This window comes from Crinia signifera, chromosome 8 (genome assembly GCF_055691185.1).
Source record: "Crinia signifera chromosome 8, ASM5569118v1, whole genome shotgun sequence".
In the NCBI taxonomy this organism is placed as follows: domain Eukaryota; kingdom Metazoa; phylum Chordata; class Amphibia; order Anura; family Myobatrachidae; genus Crinia; species Crinia signifera.
In genome coordinates this window covers 173843416-173868379 of record NC_139224.1, presented here as the reverse complement: position 1 = coordinate 173868379, position 24964 = coordinate 173843416, and the positions used below count along the sequence as shown (strand labels likewise).

Genomic DNA, 24964 nt, shown 5'->3' with positions numbered 1-24964 from the left:
GTGCTATACTATGCAATGGATGACCATCAATGTTTTACCTATCAATGGTCATCCATTTTCTTTGACTGATTGGCCTTCACATATTTTGGGGCGGAGCTATGCTCCTTAACATCTGGTTTTCCACCATCAATGGCAAAACTATTCTGCATCAATCAAAAACCATCGATGATTTCAAATCATCGTTGGTCGATGGCCATCCCTCCATGTGACGAGATAGATGATACAGTTGATGCTATTTTTCTATGTGTATTTTTAAGTTGTTTACTTTGTACTTGCTCCAATACAAAGACACTATATATATATATATAGATGCCCGGAATCTGTAACTTCCAGGTAGTGATATACACTACCCAGTAGGACCTCTAGCCTCTTTCCATCTGTCCAGTAGGGCGTCTAGCATTTGTCTCCTTCAAGACGGCAGCCATTTTTGAAAGGTACATTTTTAGCAGATTCCATACGAATGTCCAGACCCACTGGAACCTGCAGAGACCATGCGCCCCCACAATGGCGGTTTCCCCAAGCCCCCGCTTGGGCTGCAGTGTCGTAGTTACCCCACTGGATGACTCTGAGAGAGAGACGTCCTTGTCAAACTTCATGTAAATGGCAAGTGCTAAACGTCAATGACGCCACCTCCACATGTGCCCCCGTAGGTCTAGCTGTGTGGGTGGTGGGGGCAGTAAGCTGAGGCTTTGCCCACAATGCTGAAAAACCTTGCACCTGGTTGGTTTCCTGCAGCTTCTGTAAGTAGTGTGTAAACAAACCAGGGCACCCCTACTTCCTCTATCCCAGGGCACCCCTACTTCCTCTATCCCAGGGCACCCCTACTTCCTCTATCCCAGGGCACCCCTACTTCCTCTATCCCAGGGAACCCCTACTTCCTCTATCCCAGGGCACCCCTACTTCCTCTATCCCAGGGCACCCCTACTTCCTCTATCCCAGGGCACCCCTACTTTCTCTATCCCAGGGCACCCGTACTTCCTCTATCCCAGGGCACCCCTACTTCCTCTATCCCAGGGCACCCCTACTTCCTCTATCCCAGGGCACCCCTACTTCCTCTATCCCAGGCACCCCTACTTCCTCTATCCCAGGGCACCCCTACTTCCTCTATCCCAGGCACCCCTACTTCCTCTATCCCAGGGCACCCCTACTTCCTCTATCCCAGGGCACCCCTACTTCCTCTATCCCAGGGCACTCCTACTTCCTCTATCCCAGGGCACCCCTACTTCCTCTATCCCAGGGCACCCTACTTCCTCTATCCCAGGGCACCCCTACTTCCTCTATCCCAGGGCACCCCTACTTCCTCTATCCCAGGGCACCCCTACTTCCTCTATCCCAGGGCACTCCTACTTCCTCTATCCCAGGGCACCCCTACTTCCTCTATCCCAGGGCACCCTACTTCCTCTATCCCAGGGCACCCCTACTTCCTCTATCCCAGGGCACCCCTACTTCCTCTATCCCAGGGCACCACTACTTCCTCTATCCCAGGGCACTCCTACTTCCTCTATCCCAGGGCACCCCTACTTCCTCTATCCCAGGGCACCCCTACTTCCTCTATCCCAGGGCACCACTACTTCCTCTATCCCAGGGCACCCCTACTTCCTCTATCCCAGGGCACCCCTACTTCCTCTATCCCAGGGCACCCCTACTTCCTCTATCCCAGGGCACCCCTACTTCCTCTATCCCAGGGCACCCCTACTTCTTCTATCCCAGGGCACCCCTACTTCCTCTATCCCAGGGCACCCCTACTTCCTCTATCCCAGGGCACCCCTACTTCCTCTATCCCAGGGCACCCCTACTTCCTCTATCCCGATAAATGCACAGCACTTCATTTGTATTCTGAACGCAGACACACAGTCGTATATATAAACCCATTCCAACTAATTGCATTAATGTACACGCATCATCAGCCTGAGTCCCAGAAAAATAAACTTTCTTAATTAAAAGTCTGCAGCAGCCCCCTGGGATAATCTAGAGCGTTAGGTGACTGATCTGCAATAATGCCGTCTACCTAGTTCATTCTTCATTACAAAAATCTATGTACTATTATATTGCAGATGACAACGAGTGCCAGAATGCCACCTATATCTGCGGGGACAATGCCAACTGTACCAACACAAGGGGCAGTTACTACTGCATGTGCTTGCCCGGCTTCGTGTCCAGCACCCTGGAGAGATTTATGACCAATGACGGGACCTACTGCAAGGGTACGTGGCTTGGCATGCTAATATGTATTCCAGCTGATTAATGATTAATCTTAATTAATACGATTATCAATATTATCCAATCTTGTGTTTGTTCTAGGAAGGAGTGAGTACTGGTGGTGGTGGTGGGGGGGGGGGTATTTATCAAAGTCCGCAACACTAACGGTGTGTGAGTCGCTGTACTGCCATCGAATTGATTCCCCGCCTGGTGCTCATGTGCTTTGTTTGTAACATTTGCTGTTTTTTACATCAATGTTTGAACAGGGTTACACATGAAAAGCGTTAGCAAGTGACACCCTCTCATATTGCCGGGGACTTTAATATTTTACAGTCGATGCCTTTGAAGCGAGAATTTGCAGCACATCTGGGAGACAGATGGTTTCCTTATTACATGATATGTTATATTTTGCTAATGCGCTAAGATCTGTCTCTCTGAGTCTTGGCTCGTCAGTTCCATATTAACAGTTTTCACATAAAAAAAGACCAACTTACATATTTTATAACACAGAGAACTTCATAAAGGATGTAATAACAAAGGAATCTTCACACATACCACATCCCTCGGCAATCAGTTATCGGTATCTGCTTATTTCAGGGGTTTATTTATTTATTTATTTAGAAACATAAGTACAATTTGTAAGGAAATTTCTTGGATGGGCAGAAATGGTAAAATACCCAAATAGCCACTCGGTAAATACATACATACATACATACATACATACATACAGTACATACATACATACATACATACAGTACATACATACATACATACATACATTTATACATACATACATACAGTACATACATACATACATACATACATACATACATAGATTTATACATACATACATACATACATACATACATACAGTACATACATACATACATACATACATTTATACATACATACATACAGTACATACATACATACATACATACATACATACATACATACATACATAGATTTATACATACATACATACATACATACATACATACATAGAGTACATACATAGATAAGTAAATACATTCATACAGTACACACATCATACTTGCCTACTTTTAAAATGTCTCTCCGGGAGCAGCCCAGAGAGGCAACTTGTTGAGGGGGGCGGGGAGGAGCCTGACATAATTAAGTTCCACTCCCATGCAACACAAATGCTGTGATTTGTGGGTCTGCAGATAGGGGAGCGACTTAAATGACGCTCCCGCCCCCTCTCCGTGGACCTGGAAATTTCGGGATTTGAGTCAGCGGGAAAGGGGGCTCTCGGAAACAAGCGGGAGACTTGCCTACCTTCCTGAGGGCTGGGAGGGGGACCCAAATTTAGGAGCCTCCCGGCCATTCCGGGAGGGTAGTCAAGTCTGACACACATTGGCCCTTATTCTGATCGGTGCGGAAATTCCCGCATGCGGACGGACCGCCGATGTTGATCGTCTGCGCATGTGCAGAGGTCACTCTGCGCATGTGCAGGCGATTTCGCCGCACGGATTCTTTATACGCCGCACAGGGGGCGTAGAGGGGCGTGAGGGGCTACTTAGCCTCATTACCCTATGCATACGCCCCCCGTTTCATGGGCGTTCCCATGCAAACGCGGGGCGTATGCATGGTAATGAGGCCGTGACGCGTGTGTACGGGGCGGGCATCTGACATCGCCGGATGTCAGCTGCCCGCCTCTATACATGATTTCACACGGACAAGTGTCCGTGTGGTCTTGTGTTGCGGGACCTGGTGGAGCGTGCGGCCCTGCATTCGATGTTCGGCGACCATCGAATGCAGGGGCTGCTCCCACCATGGAGGAGGCGTATCCCCGTCCAATTTCATGCGGATCGCCACATATCCGCATACGGACGGCAGGTGGCGATCCGTATGGAAGGCGGGGATTCGCCTGCACGGTTGCGGCCGCATATTCTGATCGGGCCGCACCGATCAGAATAAGGGCCATAGAGAGAGAGAGTTCCTGGTATAAAGCTGGGGAGGGGACTCGCCACCAGTAGCAGGTAAAAATAGCTTTTTAATCACAAGAAGATATCATACATATTGACGTTTCAACCCTGGAGGGCCCTTTTTAAGACAGGCACAGAGTTTTCAGTGAGTCACCAAAGCAAGCCACACATACATACATACATACATACATATATAACTGTAATCATCAACAGAATGATCATCACACTGACCTGTGAAGGGATTCGGAGACACTGTCTGATATGATGTTACATTACACAGGCCTGTATCCAGATTTAATCAAAATCCAATATTTGACTGAGAAACTTGCTTTATATTAAAGGTATTTCAATCGTACAGGACTGTGATACATGCAATATATGGTAATTGCAGGATATTGTTGCAGCTAAGCTCTGCGGGTCTGAATTATCCCGAGCATCCTCATATATTTATATATATAGCTGCGTATTATCTTTGTGCTGAGCGTGCATGTGTTTCGCATCTGGCTTCAGGTCTTATCTGGTCTGGTCAATATAACTTACAGAACCATCTATATCCCAGTGGACGGGAAACACCCCCGCACCGTGTATACAGGTTCACCTTGTAATTGTCTCCTCTTCTGTCTCGGTGTCAGTAAAGAAACAAGTTTAGGCTTTTTAGCGTTTAAGGGGCCTAATTCAGCCTGGTTTGTTCATCTGAGAAGCTGCAGTTGTCTGTGAGTAGAGAAAGAGAAAATGCCCCGTGCACAGTTGTGAATCGTATCACGGATCACTATGCACTCGCAGATCCCGGAACAGCGAAGTCTGCCACTAATCTGCCACTGAGACAGCGCTAAAGTGGTCGGCGCTGATGTCAGAGACCCACCTGTAGAAAACCTGGGCACGCCTGCATTGTTCCGACACACCCAGAAAACCTCAGGTTTCTGCCCCCAGACGCCGGCTTACGTTCAGTCAAACTGCCGCTACATTTATGATGGATAAACATCTTCAGTGGCTATTTCCCTTGTGCATGCACATTGTGAATTGTGCATTTTTTTTTTTTATTCTACCAGTGAATGGCCAGCTCCTTCCCTTAGGGTGTAAGCATTGTCTCCTTCCCATCCTGCCTCACTCACCAATGAAATCTAGACACGTTTGCACAAATCAAGATGCAAAGTTGGACTATCGTCAATTTTACACTTAGTAGACAACTTCTCAGGGGCCTAATTCAGACGTCGCTGCTGCTTGTTTGTTCGCCATGCACCAATGTCCTGATGCAGCAGAATGAATCCAGAATAAATATACACCTCCTGTGCTTCATGCTGGTGTGGTTCAGTCCTAGGACTCAGTATAGAATCACCTGTGACTCCTTCAGCCGGCTGCGTTACTCAAGGCTTGCTCCATTTGCCCCGGCGCTGACAAAACTCTTATGTTGTCACTTTTCCATAAAACAAACCAAGGAGAATAAACCCCGTTCATGTGAAAATGTGAATTGACTACTTAACATTGCAAGCATTGTGATTGGCTACTTCCACTAGTGGGCGGAAACCATTAGTTGACTTTTAAACAGCTGAAGATCAGTTTATGAATGTATTGTTGTGAATAACCGAAATTCATTCATCATTGGATAGCAACTAGGCATTAGGTCATCACCACTAGGACAACATGCATGAAGGTCGTCATGGGGTTAGGTCGACAGGGTCATTAGGTTGACATTGGGGGGGAATCACACACGATTTGGCACTTGGTGTGCCAAGATGTGTATGTGTTAAATCGCATGGAGGGAGCAGGGGATGGCAGTGGGGGGGATGCCAGCAATCAAAGAGGCGGGCAGTGGGAGAAGGGGTGGTGGTGGTGCAGGGAACAAGACTTAAAAAAAAAAAGCCCATACGATTGAAAGGGCAGCCACTGATTGGCTGAGAGAGGTCTCAGCCAATGAATGGCTTCCCATTCATTTGTATGGGCTTTTGTTTTTTGAAGTCTTGTTCTCCTGCCGCTGCCCTGCAGTGTCTTCTCTTCTCCTGCCCGGTTCCCTGCACCACCACCCCCCTGCTCCCACTGCCGCGCTGATGGTAGCGGCTCCCTGGGCCGCCCCACCAGCATTCCCCACACGGCTCAGGTCTGCACATAAGATTCAGCAAATGTCTATACGGGATGTCTATATGTGAGTTTTGGGCCAATTTCACAGCCCGATTAATTTGAAACTGGTGAAATTGTGCCAAAATCATATAGTATATGGGGGCCTAAAGTGTCAGTTCCATCATTCCACCATCCAGCACCACGCCAAGATTCCACACATGTCCAGTGTTTTGTCAATCAGAAATCCTAAGTTTAAGTCCTGTTAGTTGGCCATGCTTCAGTCTTGTCCTGTGACCTATCAGGGTTCAACTGCAGCCAACTGGCATCACCCAATCCTGCAGCGCAGCTAGATGCCATTCAGGGTCGTTCCTGGATTCTCAGTACACGGACAAGCACAGTTGTGTGTCATCTGCATAGAAGTGGAAGACCAGGTGATGGTGTCTCATCATTTCACCTATTGGTAGCATGTATACAGCAAAAAGCCAGGGGAGATAGAGAAAACCCTGTTAGCCCAAAGAGCCTACACATGTGCACAAACACTGCATGGCAGTGGTATTGATGATGACCAGTGTACTCTAGATCAAACTCTCTGTGACCTGTTGGTAAATGGTTTCAACCAATCTTAAGACTTGGCCACCCAGTCCACAGAAATAGCATGGTCCCATGGTCCAGTACCAGATTGAACATTCACCTTTGTCTCTTGCCATCCGAAGACCCTTCAGCTCAGATAGCAGGGCTCTCTCAGTGCCATGTCTTCTCTAGAATCCTGTCTGGGATGAATCGTACACCTCATGGGTGGGTTTCCAGTTGAGTTGATGCCACTTTCTTAGTAACCTATCCTAGGAAAGAAAAGTTTGACACCGGTCTGAAGTCAGGCAGTCGGGTTCTAGGTTTTACAAGAAGAGGTCTAACAATTGATTGCTTTAGTTGTTCACTGAACTTAACATGAACTTGATATCATATTTACCTACAGGACAGCTGAAGGCATTGTCCAAATCTGCAATGTGAGTGTCACTGAAGCAGGAAGAATCTATTGAGTGGAGAACATTTGTCAGTTATATGCAATGCAAAGCAATCTGCGATTATGGATTATGGGGACGCAGCCTAGCTAGAAGAAATTACATTAGATAACCTATTTCCAGAACCTTCCTGTCACCTTGTATCAAGCCATGGTTATTTATAGGAACGAGTGAGACCAATGTAGCAGCTGCGTTCCAGTAGGCCCATGATAAGCATAATACAAGTGATTTGTTTAGATCTTATGATACAAGTGATGTCTGCCCCACCATCATATCTGAGAGGCAAGGCTCCTGCCCCAAACTGGAAAGCGGCATTTATTTTAGTCTACATCAACCACAGTCCTATAGCTGCAAGTTCCCCATCACCTCAAACTTAACACATAATCATAGGTTACGGTATAGTAGGTCGGCAATGTAAAAAACTTATGTCAAACTTGTGTCGACCATGTTCATGTCAACCGTAAACTTGTGTCAACCTTCTGCCAATGCCGACCTATGGTATGTCGACAATTACCAGGTGTCAACCTAGTCACTGTCGACCTAGACATTGACGACCCAGGGACCGAATACCATAATCATATCTATTATTGAACTAAAAAATAAAATCTTTACATTTAGGAGGTCATACTGGTTGACTTGCAAAGCTGCAAATCTCACATCTTCACGAGCCAACTAAACGCCGCCCGCTGCCTGCACGAACATTCGCCCCCCCCCCGCACGGAAAATATCCCGACATGCATGGATATTTTGCATCATTCGATGGTCGCTGACAATAGAATTATTTCGAAAGCGCTCGCAAATCTAAGTGACTCTATGGTGACTCAGATTCACGGCGCCCTGGTACGTGAACAGGGCAGGCAGCTGGCATCCGGTGACGTCAGCTGCCTGCCCCCGGCACCCATATCACGGCCGAATTACCATGGGAATGCCTAGCGATTTCATGGCGATGCCCCAACCTGCTCCGTGCGAACGGGTTGGCAAATATTCAATTTTCTTCATCCGTTAGCCCAAAGAGCCTGCGCATACGCACAAACAAAAAATTGCTCTCCCGTGTGACCAGGCAGGGGAGCATGAAGATCAGAATGACCTCCTAAGTAACAAGCCAATCACATGGTCGGGTGCGTAGTATTTGTACAAAGGTTCAGCTGATGTCACCAGGGAACAAAGCTTGGAACATTGGCCAGGTCATAGGCTAGATTGGAGAGAATCATGTTGAACATCATATACGGTATGTTTATTGATGAACTGACAATCATACCTTGTCTATAGCTGTGTTGTCCTAGCGAATGTTAATAAAGGCATTGATAATTCACGTTTTATTTATTCTCCAACAGAAGCTGCAAAATCTGCAAGTGCTCAATCACTGTCCCTTAGTATGGGAGGTGTATCAAACATTGGAGAGGGATAAAGTACCAACCAATCAACCTGTCATTTTTTTAACATGGCAGTAAGATGAATGCTGATTGGTTGGCACCAGTATTTGATACATCTCCCGCATTGTTTGCAAGTCCAAAGCAAAATTCTATTCTATTCTAAAAAATAAATTTAGCCACAAGAGAATTAGGCGGGGGGGGGGGACTGACTGAGGGTGCGGGTCCCCTGTAAGGCCACTGTGTACAGAGATGGGAGAGCTGACCTGTCATTGCCTGACCTGGTCTGTAATAGGAGATAAGTGACTGTATTGTTACCTCAATGTTGCTGTACATTAGGTTGCATTACATCTCCGTCAGCCCAGTGTTACCAGTGCTAAAACAAGACTATCCTTCATCCCGTCACCATCCATAATATCTTCATTAACTTCTGCGGCTTGTCTGCTTTTATGAGTTCAAAGTGACTTCTGTAGTGATTGCAGACTGCACTTCATCCTCACAAAGTGAAATCAATATTTTATTGACGTGAGAAACACACAAAGCGTTTGATTCTTTCACCGTCATGCAATTTTCCATGGGTAAGATCATGGCAGGAATGGAATAATTTCACTTATCCCAGTCGCTGCTCTGGAGAGCATTATAGACCCCGATTTGCACATTATAGCCCCCAACCTCTCCGTGTCATTATCCCCGGCATTGCCACAGAACAGGAGGGGACAAGGAGGTTCTGTGCCCACGCTTAGCGCACAGGAAAATGACATTATCCAGACTGTTATTTTTGTTGCTCTGCTGTTTTAATGCAGTATGGCTGGAAAATCTGAATAAATAACTCGTGTTAATGGGGTTTTGCCGGTAAGGCTCAGCTCATTGTAATTCTGTATGACTCACCGTACACCAAGCTTCCTGACAAAGGAAGTCCCCAAATTACTGACATTCCAGCAGCAAGACCTAAAAATACTCGTGTTAATTCACAAACATTATTTCCACCAAATAATAACACGCATCAGAATAGTTATGTCTCTGTTATATAGCAAACGCAAAGTCTTACATAGCTATTAATAACATGCCTAGGGCGAGGGAAATTGCTGGGAAATGATAGGACTGTCAGGAAATTGTGGTGGGTTAGTCGGGTTGTTGCGTTTTACATCAGTAAACATGCGACCCATCAAACAAATCTGTCCTGTATCACTGTATACATGCACGGATACCTGTATCACTCTATACATGCACAGCTCCCTGTATCACTGTATACATGCACAGCTCCCTGTTTCACTGTATACATGCACAGCTCCCTGTATCACTGTATACATGCACAGATACCTGTATTACTCTATACATGCACAGCTCCCTGTATCACTGTATACATGCACAGATACCTGTATCACTCTATACATGCACAGATACCTGTATCATTCTATACATGCACAGATACCTGTATCACTCTATACATGCAGGGCCGCCAAGAGAAATCCTGGGCCACGGTACAACAATTTCTTGGGGCCCCCACGGACGGAGCTCCCCGCACACGCTGCAGACTCTTGTTATGCCACTGCTTCCAAGGTGGATACAGGGACAAAAATTTACACTGTAATGCCTATTACACGTCACACATCCATTACATATTAAACAACATGCCATAATGCTCATTACACATTATGCCACACACCGTAGTGGGCAGTACACATTATGCCATACACCGTAATACCTATTACACATGTTACATACCCATTACATATTATACCACATGCCATTATACTCATTACATGTTATGCCACACACTGTAGTGGGCAGTAAACATTATTTCATACACCGTAATACCTATTACATATTTTACCACATGCCATAATGTCCATTACATGATATCCTCACAACGTAATGCTCATCGCCGATTATGCCACACACCAATGTCTATTACATATAATACCTCCCATTTTATGCCCCATACTGTAAATTCCGCTTACCTAAACACTCATTGCTATGGGCTTCATGCTTGATGCCAGGGTTTAACATGCTCTTTGCCAAGGGATTAACCTGCTCTGCCAGGGGTTACATGCTCTGCCAGGGGTTAACGTTCTCTGCCAGGGGTTAACATGCTCTTTGCCAAGGGATTAACCTGCTCTGCCAGGGGTTACATTCTCTGCCAGGGGTTAACATGCTCTTTGCCAAGGGATTAACCTGCTCTGCCAGGGGTTACATGCTCTGCCAGGGGTTAACATTCTCTGTCAGGGATTAACATGCTCTTTGCCAAGGGATTAACCTGCTCTGCCAGGGGTTACATTCTCTGCCAGGGGTTAACATGCTCTTTGCCAAGGGATTAACCTGCTCTGCCAGGGGTTACATGCTCTGCCAGGGGTTAACATTCTCTGTCAGGGGTTAACATGCTCTTTGCCATGGGATTAATCTGCACTGCCATTGGTTACATGCTCTGCCAGGGGTTAACATGCTTGTTGCCATGGATTTACATGCCCTGCCATGTGTTACATGCTTTCCAGGGGTTACAGTACATGCTCTGCCAGGGGTTACATGCTGACTTCCAGAGTTGGATCTCAGCCCCAGCAGCATGCAGGGAGGCAGCAGACATAGAGCAACCCACCTTCCACCATGGAACACTGGATCACAGTGACCTGGACATGGGTGGGGAATCAGGTCTGGAATTGCTGGGCTGGAGACATGGCACTGGCACCTGCTACTGCTGCTGGCGGTTGGGATGGGAATGTGGGGAGTGGGGCGGGCTGGATTTTGCAGAGTGGGTGGTACTCCCGAGGGAGGTGGCCTCTCTCTGTGCCGGAACACAGGGACTACCTACCCTAAGTGTCCTCCTGTCACTGAGCCATGGTAAGCTCCCAAGTCACATGGATGGCTTTCAGCAGGCCCTGTAGTCGGAGAGCAGAAGGACCTCTGTGATGCTTCTGCCCCCACGTCTGCCCACATTCGCACTCCCAATGCCGATGATGAAAAGCTGACTCCGCACACTCAGACCCAGTGCACTCGCCGCCAAATTTTAAAAAAAATGTGTGTCCAGACCGGGGCCCCCCTGACAGGCCTGGGCCCGGGTAAATTGTACCTGCTCCCCCCTCTCTTGGCACCCCTGTATACATGCACAGATACCTGTATCACTCTATACATGCACAGATACCTGTATCACTCTATACATGCACAGATACCTATATCACTCTATACATGCACAGATACCTGTATCACTCTATACATGCACGGATACCTGTATCACTCTATACATGCACGGATACCTGTATCACTCTATACATGCACGGCTACCTGTATCACTCTATACATGCACAGATACCTGTATCACTCTATACATGCACAGCTACCTATACCACTCTATACATGCACGGATACCTGTATCACTCTATACATGCACGGATACCTGTATCACTCTATACATGCACAGATACCTGTATCACTCTATACATGCACGGATACCTGTATCACTCTATACATGCACAGATCCCTGTATACATGCACGGCTACCTATATCACTGTATACATGCACGGCTACCTGTATCACTCTATACTGTACATGCACGGCTACCTGTATCACTCTATACATGCACGGCTACCTGTATCACTCTATACATGCACGGCTACCTGTATCACTCTATACATGCACAGATACCTGTATCACTCTATACATGCACAGATACCTGTATCACTCTATACATGCACAGATACTTGTATCACTCTATACATGCACAGATACCTGTATCACTCTATACATGCACATATACCTGTATCACTCTATACATGCACAGATACCTGTATCACTCTATACATGCACAGATACCTGTATCACTCTATACATGCACAGATACCTGTATCACTCTATACATGCACATATACCTGTATCACTCTATATATCTTCGGCTACCTACAGTATATCTCTCTGTACATGCACGGCTACCTGTATCACTCTATACATGCACAGATACCTTTATCACTCTATACATGCACAGATACCTGTATCACTCTATGCATGCACAGATACCTGTATCACTCTATACATGCACAGATACCTGTATCACTCTATACATGCACAGATACCTGTATCACTCTATACATGCACGGATACCTGTATCACTCTATACATGCACAGATACCTGTATCACTCTATACATGCACAGATACCTGTATCACTCTATACATGCACAGATCCCTGTATACATGCACGGCTACCTATATCACTGTATACATGCACGGCTACCTGTATCACTCTATACTGTACATGCACGGCTACCTGTATCACTCTATACATGCACGGCTACCTGTATCACTCTATACTGTACATGCACGGTGTGGAAGTCTGTGGAAGTCTAGGTACACACACGCCATTTTGTGATAGTATGGCCGCCATTTTGGTTCGCAGAGTTGCGCAAATAAAGTTTCCATACCCGAGTATGTGTGACAATGTGGACCAGAAGAGTAGACATACTATCACACATAAATTCATAATAACACACTTACACGAAAGGAAATATAGTTAAAAGGTTTAGAACGCCACACATAGCTTAGTTAGCCCTGCACACATCTGTCTGTATCGTGTTTAGTATCGTTCCGCTCAGCTCATCATGCAAAGTATTCCGGTCATTGCGAATATTTCGCAATGTACACTGTCCGATAGTTATGGACAAAAATCCATATTCCAGAGACAGTTTCTGTTGTAAGTAGTTAACAAAGGAAACTAGCTCAAACCGGTTCTTATCCTTGCTGACGCCGAAACCACCAAACAAAGGACTCTTAAAGTTCCCTCCCCTGCACCTGGTTAGACCAGGTACAGCGTCTAACCTCCAATCACAGTGGACCGGACATATGATCTCTGGCCAATGAGAATGGCCTTTTGACCTCCCCCTTCTGACCCTATAAGATATGCGACCCAGAGCAGCCAGGGTCTCTTCGGCACAACTACTTTCCCTGGACCTTCCTACCGGACTATCGCTCATTCCTGAACGATAGTGAGCTCTGACCGGACTGCTTTTCACATACTAGATGACCACGGTAAACGGTTGCATTTTCACGGTATTTATTCTTAAAGTATTGTTGGCTGATTGTGTTTTGTATTTGTATTCTTTCCCCTTAGCAGAGTTTGTTTAGTATTCATTGTTATTGTATTGTATCACTTGTTATACCTGTTTATTCTTATTTCTGTAACCCCCTTTTGTCCATTAGGGACTTTAATACAATCTTTTTACGGAGTTCTAACCTCCTTACTTCTATTCAGTGGTCGTGTCTAGTTATTCGCATAATAGCGATAAGGTACATTAAGGACTCTGTCCTTACATTGCGGACTCTGTCCTTTAAGGTATATTCGCACAATTGGAGACAAAGTCCTGCGAAAGGATCTCTTATTAAGGTATCGGTTCTTGGTGTATAACATACAATAGACTGTACGCTGCGCTGCGCTACGTTTTGTTCGCACGCAGTTAGGTATAAAGGGTACGTTGGTTGCGGACTTATTACGTAACCAACGCTTTTCACTTATCGTCACTCTGGTTATATTCTAATCACCATTAACAACGGCTACCTGTATCACTCTATACATGCACCGATACTTGTATCACTCTATACATGCACAGCTACCTCTATCACTGTATACATGCACGGCTACCTGTATCACTCTATACATGCACAGATACCTGTATCACTCTATACATGCACGGCTACCTGTATCACTCTATACATGCACAGATACCTGTATCACTCTATACATGCACAGATATCTGTATCACTCTATACATGCACGGCTACCTGTATCACTCTATACATGCACAGATATCTGTATCACTCTATACATGCACGGCTACCTGTATCACTCTATACATGCACGGATACCTCTATCACTGTATACATGCACGGCTACCTGTATCACTCTATACATGCACAGATACCTGTATCACTCTATACATGCACGGCTACCTGTATCACTCTATACATGCACAGATACCTGTATCACTCTATACATGCACGGCTACCTGTATCACTCTATACTTGCACGGATACCTGTATCACTCTATACATGCACAGATACCTGTATCACTCTATACATGCACGGCTACCTATATCACTCTATACATGCACAGTTACCTATATCACTCTATACATGCACAGATACCTGTATCACTCTATACATGCACATATACCTGTATCACTCTATATATCTTAGGCTACCTACAGTATATCTCTCTGTACATGTTAGGCTACCTCACCCATTTGCTCCACCGCTGGCCTTTTAAGACAAATCAGCCAAGTCTAGAACCCCAGAGTACAGTATTAGTTGCCCTTCTAATTACACAGATCTATCTCTGTGTTTTCTCTTCCTGTTTCTCACTTGATGATTTATCATCCAACCCAGGACACAATTAAACACCAATAACCGCCTGTGACATCTCGCATGAGGAACTCCCTACTTAGTCTAAGTTATGGATTTTCATCGTACTAATTACAAACATGACTAAGTAGAGACATTTCCAGGTAATTTATTACCAGAGAATAACGGTGTCAGCAGCTGAATTTAGAGATATCTAAAAATGTTCCGCTCTCTCCCTTATCCCCTTGGAACAGGATTTTTGTGATGTGTAAAACATTTAATTGTCTCTTTTTTTTTTTTTTTCTAATCAATGTTTCATTGGCAGGAAGAGAAACATGAAATTATTGTACAGAAGATGTTTCTTTTTTATTTGTTACAAAATTGCAATTTTGGGTCTGCGCCATCAGGGCTTTCACTGTATAACAATGTAGAAAGTTTACAGTCCATAAATATGTCATTAAACTGCGATTTGACATGGTTTTTGCAGATATAAATGAGTGCGCAGAGAACAAGTGCGGGGACCATGCTCAGTGCGAGAATACGGCCGGGGGGTACAACTGCTCCTGCCTGGAAGGTTATCAGGCGTCCTCAGGAAGTTTGGTCTTTACCCCCGACGATGGGACTTACTGTCAAGGTAACTACCGGGGATATTAATGCATCTTTGGAAGTTACTTAATGACTACATCAAGTTTACAAAGAAAAGATTTACCTGCAGGTTGCACCTGGTATAATTACATTTATAGGCCATGATAGGAGACAAAAATGTATTATTGCATTTCCCCCAGATAGTTTTTATTTTGTTTATATGGGGATAAAAACTTTTCTATGCAAAAGCTGATTGCATATATATTAAGGAGTGTGGCAGAGAGATGCGGTTAAGTCGGCGTTCTAGGATATGGGCTGAGAGATTAGAGTATTGTGAGGTTTTATAGATGTCTATTGTCAGACATGGTAAATGCTCAGTCCTAAACTATGACTCCAGCCCACATACCCAGGACCCCGGCCCTTCGCTCCTGGGGGTCAGTTCATCAAATAAACTCTGCAATGGATCGGAATAATGACGGTTGCCCAGTAACCCATCTCATCTAAAGGACTAAACATAACTCAAATTTGTAAGCAAATGCAATTGCGATTGTCTAGACTGTGGGCAATTGAAGTGACCGTCCTAAAATGAAGAAGCACCCACCAGAGCAATCGTAAACGTATTCACATTTGTGTACACATTCACAGCGTATATATACAAAAATGAAAAAAGGAAAATAATATGCAAATGCGGGGGGGGGAGGGGGGGTTTCCAGTTGCCCGAAAACCCCCACTCCTCTTGGCATGTGGCTCAAATGAGGACAGGAGCAGTGTTATATAATACATTTACTAAAGCTGCTGCCACATCATGCAGTGCACTGGACAGAGTTGGATGAAAGCTTTTTTTTTGGGGGGGGGGGGGGGGGGGCTCAGGGCACGTAAGACAGGGGGCCCTAGATCTTTCCTCACTAACCTAACCAATGATTTGCTTGTAAAAAAAAAAAGAAAAAAAAAATTCATACTGCTTTCACATTGCAGAAACGAGTATTGACCCTGTATTCTTAAATGGGACTTTAAAACGGGTGTGAACCTTAAGACCTTTCACATTGCAGGTGAAAACCGTTTTAAAAAGCATTTAATACCATTCACACATTCAACCCGTTTAACCCCCAAGGGACACGTTACAAGCCATAGAAATAGAGCCATTCACACTGCCTAAAAAACGGCTTTGAAACGTGTAGGACTCTGCTTTTTAAATGTGTTGAAATACCAGTTAACTTTAACCGGTAAATCAACTCTGGCACCTTCACACTGCAGCCTTAAACGTTTTAAAATGGAAAAAAAAAAACGTCAATATATATACAAAAGTGCAGTGTGAAAGGGGTAGAAGATAGTCATCATTGTCACAAGTCTGTCGGCAATCCCAACAGCTGTTTCAGCTGGCAGCATGCTACTACTCCTGTGCATACTATTGTGGAAATTTCTTCCAGCAAACCTTCTAAATAACTCCATTGAGTTTGAGAAAAATACTATTTTCTTTGTCCCGAATGATTGGGATCTTTCCGGACTCTTTTTTTTAAAATATTCATCTGTGGATACCACTGTATAGGACACTCATAGTTATTATCGATTGCATTCTTGCCCCTGATGAAGTCATGACAATGACGAAACTATATGTTTGATCATACTGAATTTATTAATTTGCCTGATGAAACCACGGTGGATCTATATCACAAAATCTTAAAACTCAAAAAGAGAGAGGTGGACTTGACCCTACATGGTCAGTTTCTCTCTGACTATTATCGTAATAAAAAGATCCCACGTGGGTTCAGGGTAAATAATGTCCCCACCATCGGGCGTAATAATCTAGCATTTTGCACCCGATGGTGTGGGGTATTGAACAAATGCTCTCTTGACTTGATTTTGTTGGTAATCGAGGAAGTTGGCACAGAGCTAACCAAGGTCAAGCAAGAGATAGCACACTTCAATTCCCTGTCTTTGCCTACCTTGTCGGCAGAAAAAAGTGAGAAATGGATTGAGAAACTGGGTGAGCAGATCAATAGCTACCAGGGGGAATTAATTTCCTTTAAAAGGAAAAAACTTGAGGTAGTTAATACGGACTATAATAACCATCAAGTATATAGATGGCTTAAGGGTGAGCCAAGACGACACCAGTACCAAGGTGGACGTAGGCCATTTAAATCTAGACACCTCAGGTCCTTTGATAGCTCTTCACAGTCAAATTCAGAAAGTGAATTCACTGATAATAGACCCCCGAGGAATCCCAAACATAATTCGGCCTCTTTTTTAGGAAGAGTGACCCGAAAATTTCCAGACCCGACGGATCGCCCAAGCACTACCCGACCAGGAGGGGGCGCGGGGGGCGGAAAAAGAGGGGGGAAAGGGAAGGCCTAGATGTTGTGTTTAATATATCTAGTGACTCTTTAACCCCTGCTGAGATTGATCTGTTATCACTTGGATTCTCATTCATTCCAACTGTCAAACCAGACAAATTTGATTTAGCTATTGATAACTTTAAATTTGGACGGAAAATACGTCTTCGTGAATTTTTTGGTGACAAGATGGCAGACACTACAGAAAATAGAAAATTTGTGAAGCCGAGTACGTTCGATCCCCAGACAGCCAACCCTAGCATCAGAACCTTTTCCCGCATGGTAGAACACGAGATGATAATAAATCAGAACACCTATAAATATGACAACCTTTCTACAGTGCAAAGACAAGCGCTAAATGATCTTATGAAAAAGGATCATCTCGTGTTCCGCCAGGCGGATAAGGGTGGGGCAATTGTGGTGCAGGATTGGGGAGCCTATGATGCGGAGATACAGCGTCAATTGTCTGACCATAATACGTATGAAAAAATGGACAGTAATCCGATGTACAAAATTAAAAAGATGGCTGATCTAATGATAGATAGAGCAGTGATGGCACAGTGGATTGACTCTAAAACAGCAGCATACCTCCGGGTGGAGCATCCAGTCTGTCCGTATATTTATACGTTACCTAAGATACATAAAAGACTGGATGCCCCGCCCGGTAGGCCTATTATCTCTGCAGTAGGCTCAGTTTTGCAACCCATAGCCAAATTTGTTGACAGCTTTTTGCAAAAACATGTACAAGGAATGTGGTGTTATGTGAGAGATACCACTCATTTCCTAGAAAAGTTGGGGGAATTAGGTGAGGTCCCTGAGTCTGCATTGTTCGCCACGATGGACGTCAGCTCATTGTACACGGTCATCCCCCTTCAGGGTGGTCTGTGTGCAATGAGGACTGGCTTACTGAGTGGTGGCTATGAGGGCCCCCCCATCGAATTCTTGATTGAACTGGCAGAGTTGGTATTGGGTCAAAACCACTTTAGCTATAACAATGAGTTCTTCATGCAACGGACGGGGACCGCAATGGGGTCATCCCTAGCCCCGTCATATGCAAACCTATATATGCATTACTATGAGAACAAGTACATCATTCCTGAATTTGGTTCAAAGATTTTGAGTTATAAACGTTTTATTGACGATATTTTTATGATTTGGAGTGGCACTGAGATTGAGTTTGTGGCAATGTTACAATATCTTAACTCCCTCGAGACCCCGATACGCTTTACCTATGCTGTTGACACTAACTCCATCAACTTCCTTGATGTGACTATCTACCGTGAGGATGGGCAGATATGCTCAACATTGTTCCGGAAAGACACGGACAGAAACTCCCTCTTGTATTCCACCAGCCACCACCCAAGTACACTTAAGGAGAATTTACCAATCTCTCAATTTATGCGAGTTCTGAGAAACAATACCTCAGAAATCAACACAAATAAACAGATTGATGAGATGCGGAACAGGTTTTTGGAGAGAGGCTACACCACTACTACGGTTGAGAGATGCCTTGAAAAGGCAAAAAAGAGGCACTACACCAAGGAAAGCACTGCAAGAAAGCGATTGGAAGCAGGCAGGATGATCTTTTGTTCAACGTACAATACTGCATCTAAAGATACAGAAAATGTTGTAAAAAGGCATTGGTCAACGATTACATCTGATCCAAAACTGAAGGGGATCAACAAGATAATGCCCATGTTTTCATACAGGCGTGGGCCCAATTTAAAACAGCTTCTTATGCGTCCCAATAAACAACCAAAGGCTGCAACAACATCCTGGCTCCCTACGCAGAGACTTGGGTGTGTACGATGTGTGGACTGTACGACCTGTCGCTCTATGCTGGTTGGGCGAACCTTCTCTCATCCACATAGTGGAAAACAGATTCCGATAAAATATCGGTTGACATGTACCTCTTCATTTGTAATCTATATTTTGATCTGTCCCTGCGGGCTCTACTATGTTGGGCTCACGACGAGGTCATTCAGGGACAGAATGGCGAATCATCGCTTGTCGATTCGTCAAGCATTGGAAAATAAAAAGTCCGATAAACCCGTGGCACGACACTTCTGTCAATGTGGACACTCTGTGGCTAGCTTAAAATGTATGCTGATTGACCACGTCCCTCCGCTGAAAAGAGGGGGTGATCGTGAGAAAGTGTTACAACGGAGAGAGGCGAGGTGGATTTTTGAACTGGGGACACTAGTTCCAAAAGGACTGAACGAGCATAATGCTTACAATGTGTTTCTCTGAGATGGGGGAGTTATATATATGCTACCAGGAGGGAGTTGGTCCAGTGATATATTGGGCAGTGCATTAGATGTTATATTTGTTTTTCTATATGATTTTTTATATATATTTTTCTCTTGTCTTTAATTTTTTCCATTTTTTTATGTTTATTTTTATTTTATTTTTCACAGTTTATTTTGTTTATTTTATATAGACATAAGTAAATATTGTATGTGGATATACATTGTAAATGCAAGTGGTCTGCTATTGGTTGCTTATGGCTTGAGTCCTTTTCCTATAATAATAAGTTTTTTATATATTGAGCAGTAATTCGCTCTATTAGTCACTAGATGGCGCCGGTGGCAAATCGTACTAAAATGCACATGATATCTAGATGGAGAGTCTAATTGGAGGCAGCACACCTCACTTCCGGGTGCGCTGATGCCAAATCACCCCGTTCATTGAGCCCTTTGATTGTAATGACACCAGCTGTGACGCGCGATGCGCTAGGTCACAGCCGATGACGACTTCCGGTCGGGAGATGCGTTCCAATACTGTGGAACGCATGGCACTTCCGGGTAGCGGCTATAGCCGCGAATTAAGCAGTTTTTTCTCCGTTATCTATGACCTCCATGAGACTGTGTATAGCATGATTTGCCCTGCGTCGTGGGCTCTGATGCCCTATGTAATTGGTAAGTGAGCTTACATTATTTACTGAGTTTACAGGTACTTCCTGCTTTAGCCACACAGGTGAGTGGGCGGTGACAGGTAATTTAGGTACAAGCCATAAATAGCTGATGGGCAGACTAGCTGTATACTCTGTCTGCTGCTGTATCCAGGTGTTGAAGTCTTGACAAAGGCCCCTGTGGTGGGCCGAAACGTCGACCATACTGATGTCCTGATGAATTGAAAATAAAACTTTGTCTGCTATTTGCACAATTCTCAGTGCTGGTGAGTGCCTACTTCTTTCTCTGCAAGTATTATTATTGGGATGGACAATCCTTTAAAGTGGAGCACCACCCTGTATCCTCATTGAATGGACTGAGTGCGGTGCCTTCTCCAGTGTATATATATATATATATATATATATATATATATATATATATATATATATATATATATATATAGTCATATCGATGAACCGCACTCAATGCAATCAAGGGGCAGCTTTGCGGTGCTCCACTTTAAAGGAAACAAAGTCCCAAATATAAATGTTCTTGTTGAAGTAGGCACTCACCACAGGTAATAAATCATAGTTGAAAAGAATTTATTTCATCTGAAGTCAGTCGACGTTTCGGTCCACAACAGGGACCTTTGTCAAGACAGGAACATGTCACTCAGCAGACAGGAAACACCAGGCAGTGTACTGATACAGTGTCACAGGCGACTATTTATGGCATCACAGCACTAATCAAGACACACTCCCACTCCATCAGAGAGAGGCTCGCTGGATATATGATTTGAGGACTGTTGCCCCCAGGGGCCTTAATGAGCATATAGCGTACAATATTTTCCTTTGATGCTTCATTGAGTATTCTGGTAGACATTGCAGCTTATATTTACTATTAATATTTCCGGCTTTTCATGCGTTCCACGGCTGTGGTACGCATGTTATTTCCTGTTATGATCAGCTTTCAGCGGCTTTTGCCGTTTTGGCGCGAAATTACGCCTTACTTCCGGTTTCCGGATGCGTTCCACTGCGGTGGAACGCAAGGCACTTCCGGTCCGGCCGGGATTAGTTGCTGGGTTATATTTCAGCCTCTCTTTAATATATTTTTTCTGTAACTCGCTCCATTTAGTCAGCGCTTCTGCACCTCAAAGGTGAGGTTACCTTCATTCTCCAGCGCTTGGTGCTTAGGTGAGTTTTTATCCACTTCCTGCTTGTTGTTTGACAGGAAGTGGGAGTGTGTATTGATTAGTGCTGTGATGCCATAAATAGTCGCCTGTGACACTGTATCAGTACACTGCCTGGTGTCTCCTGTCTGCTGAGTGACATGTTCCTGTCTTGACAAAGGTCCCTGTTGTGGACCGAAACTTCGACTGACTTCAGATGAAATAAATTCTTTTCAACTATGATTTATTACCTGTGGTGAGTGCCTGCTTCAACAAGAACATTTATATATATATATATATATATATATATATATATATATATATATATATATACATACATACACACACACACACACACAGTATGTCTGATACACAATAATCACCTTGTGGTGTGCCCTTGCTGAATTAAATCCAAGTAGTACATACTGTATACTGTATATTAATGGCACTTTATACATTTAAATAAGTATAAAACTCCCCACGACCAAAAGCTGCCGCTATGTCAGCACGCCGTATCCGATATGGCAAACCGATAATGAATATTAAGTTCGCTGTTTATTATCTGCTTGCCATTATCTCTGCGCCATATCTGCAGCAGTCCTGAAGAGGGGCCCCTGTGTAGCCCAAGTACCCTGCACAGCTTTTGGACATGGTAGATTCTACTTATTTAAATGAACTTCTTAAACTCAAGTGCCATGCATATATGTACTACTTATATACTGTATATACATATATTTATATAAAAATATATACACACAGTATGTACACACACATACTACATTTCTATTTAATCATTTCTGTCACAACAACGGTTCCTGCTTACTTTTTCTTCCGTTGATAATAGTTGACTTGAGCAGCCCTGGATGCAGACACTGCATTGACTGGCAAGCAAGCTCTTCTTCCGAGTCCCTGTGTCCGCGACCTGCTGGCTTCCCCAGGACGGCTCTCCCCAGCAGGTTGCGCATCCAGTGCGTCATGCAGAGAGCCTACACAGGCCCAGCACAGCTGCTGCCGCACAGCGCCATCAGTATGACGGCTGTTAGTATTTGCTTTCACAGCACTGCAGATTGAAGATTGACATCCGATCTGTGGCATGTGGTGAGGGGCCCTTTCAGACAGGGGGGTCTGGTCTGACAGATGACCGTTTCCCATTCAATGTTGTTGTTGTTCTGTACAGTAGTGTGACAGATAAATGCCACCCAGGATACAGCAATCACCCCCACCGCTGTCCAATAATTTACATGACGGATTTGATTTTTCCTTTGCAGAAAACCTAAAGATCAAATGTCATTTGGACGACGAATGCATTTCCGACAACATAAAGCAAACTGTGGCCAAGGTAAGTGAGGGAACGCTACGTACATGTGACGAGGGAACGCTACGTACATGTGACGAGGGAACGGTACGTACATGTGACGAGGGAACGCTACGTACATGTGACGAGGGAAGGTTACGTACATGTTACGAGGGAACGCTACGTACATGTGACGAGGGAACGCTACGTACATGTGACGAGGGAACGCTACGTACATGTGACGAGGGAACGCTACGTACATGTGACGAGGGAACGCTACGTACATGTGACGAGGGAACGCTACGTACATGTGACGAGGGAGCGCTACGTACATGTGACGAGGGAACGCTACGTACATGTGACGAGGGAACGCTACGTACATGTGATGAGGGAACGCTACGTACATGTGACGAGGGAGCGCTACGTACATGTGACGAGGGAACGCTACGTACATGTGACAAGGGAACGCTACGTACATGTGACGAGGGAAAGCTACGTACATGTGACGAGGGAAGGCTACGTACATGTGACGAGGGAACGCTACGTACATGTGACGAGGGAAGGCTACGTACATGTGACGAGGGAAGGCTACGTACATGTGACGAGGGAAGGCTACGTACATGTGACGAGGGAAGGCTACGTACATGTGACGAGGGAAGGCTACGTACATGTGACGAGGGAAGGTTACGTACATGTGACGAGGGAACGCTACGTACATGTGACGAGGGAACGCTACGTACATGTGACGAGGGAACGCTACGTACATGTGACGAGGGAACGCTACGTACATGTGACGAGGGAACGCTACGTACATGTGACGAGGGAACGCTACGTACATGTGACGAGGGAACGCTACGTACATGTGACGAGGGAACGGTACGTACATGTGACGAGGGAACGCTACGTATATATGTGACGAGGGAACGCTACGTACATGTGACGAGGGAACGCTACGTACATGTGACGAGGGAACGCTACGTACATGTGACGAGGGAACGCTACGTACATGTGACGAGGGAAGGCTACGTACATGTGACGAGGGAAGGCTACGTACATGTGACGAGGGAAGGCTACGTACATGTGACGAGGGAAGGCTACGTACATGTGACGAGGGAACGCTACGTACATGTGACAAGGGAACGCTACGTACATGTGACGAGGGAACGCTACGTACATGTGACGAGGGAACGCTACGTACATGTGACGAGGGAAGGCTACGTACATGTGACGAGGGAACGCTACGTACATGTGACGAGGGAAGGTTACGTACATGTGACGAGGGAACGCTACGTACATGTGACGAGGGAACGCTATGTACATGTGACGAGGGAGCGCTACGTACATGTGACGAGGGAACGCTACGTACATGTGATGAGGGAACGTATATATGTGACGATGGAACGCTACGTACATGTGACGATGGAACGCTACGTACATGTGACGAGGGAACGCTACGTATATATGTGACGATAGAACGCTACGTACATGTGACGAGGGAACGCTACGTATATATGTGACGAGGGAAGGCTGCGTACATGTGACGAGGAAACGCTATGTACATGTGACGATGGAAGGCTACGTACATGTGACGAGGGAACGCTACATATATATGTGACGAGGGAACGCTACATATATATGTGACGAGGGAACGCTACGTATATATGTGACGAGGGAACGCTACATATATATGTGACGAGGGAATGCTACGTATATATGTGACGAGGGAACGCTACATATATATGTGACGAGGGAGCGCTACATACATGTGACGAGGGAACGCTACGT

General features: G+C 45.0%; 1 protein-coding gene across 1 annotated transcript in view; it reads left to right on the top strand.

Annotated features, from left to right (window-relative positions):
* The window catches only part of ADGRL4 (adhesion G protein-coupled receptor L4), a 168768-nt gene that overhangs the window by 63628 nt on the left and 80176 nt on the right, over window positions 1–24964 (top strand). The window contains exons 3-5 of the mRNA XM_083157829.1: window positions 2055–2204; window positions 15399–15545; window positions 23154–23224. Coding sequence (XP_083013955.1) covers window positions 2055–2204; window positions 15399–15545; window positions 23154–23224 — 368 coding nt within the window. The remainder of the gene's footprint in view (window positions 1–2054; window positions 2205–15398; window positions 15546–23153; window positions 23225–24964) is intronic.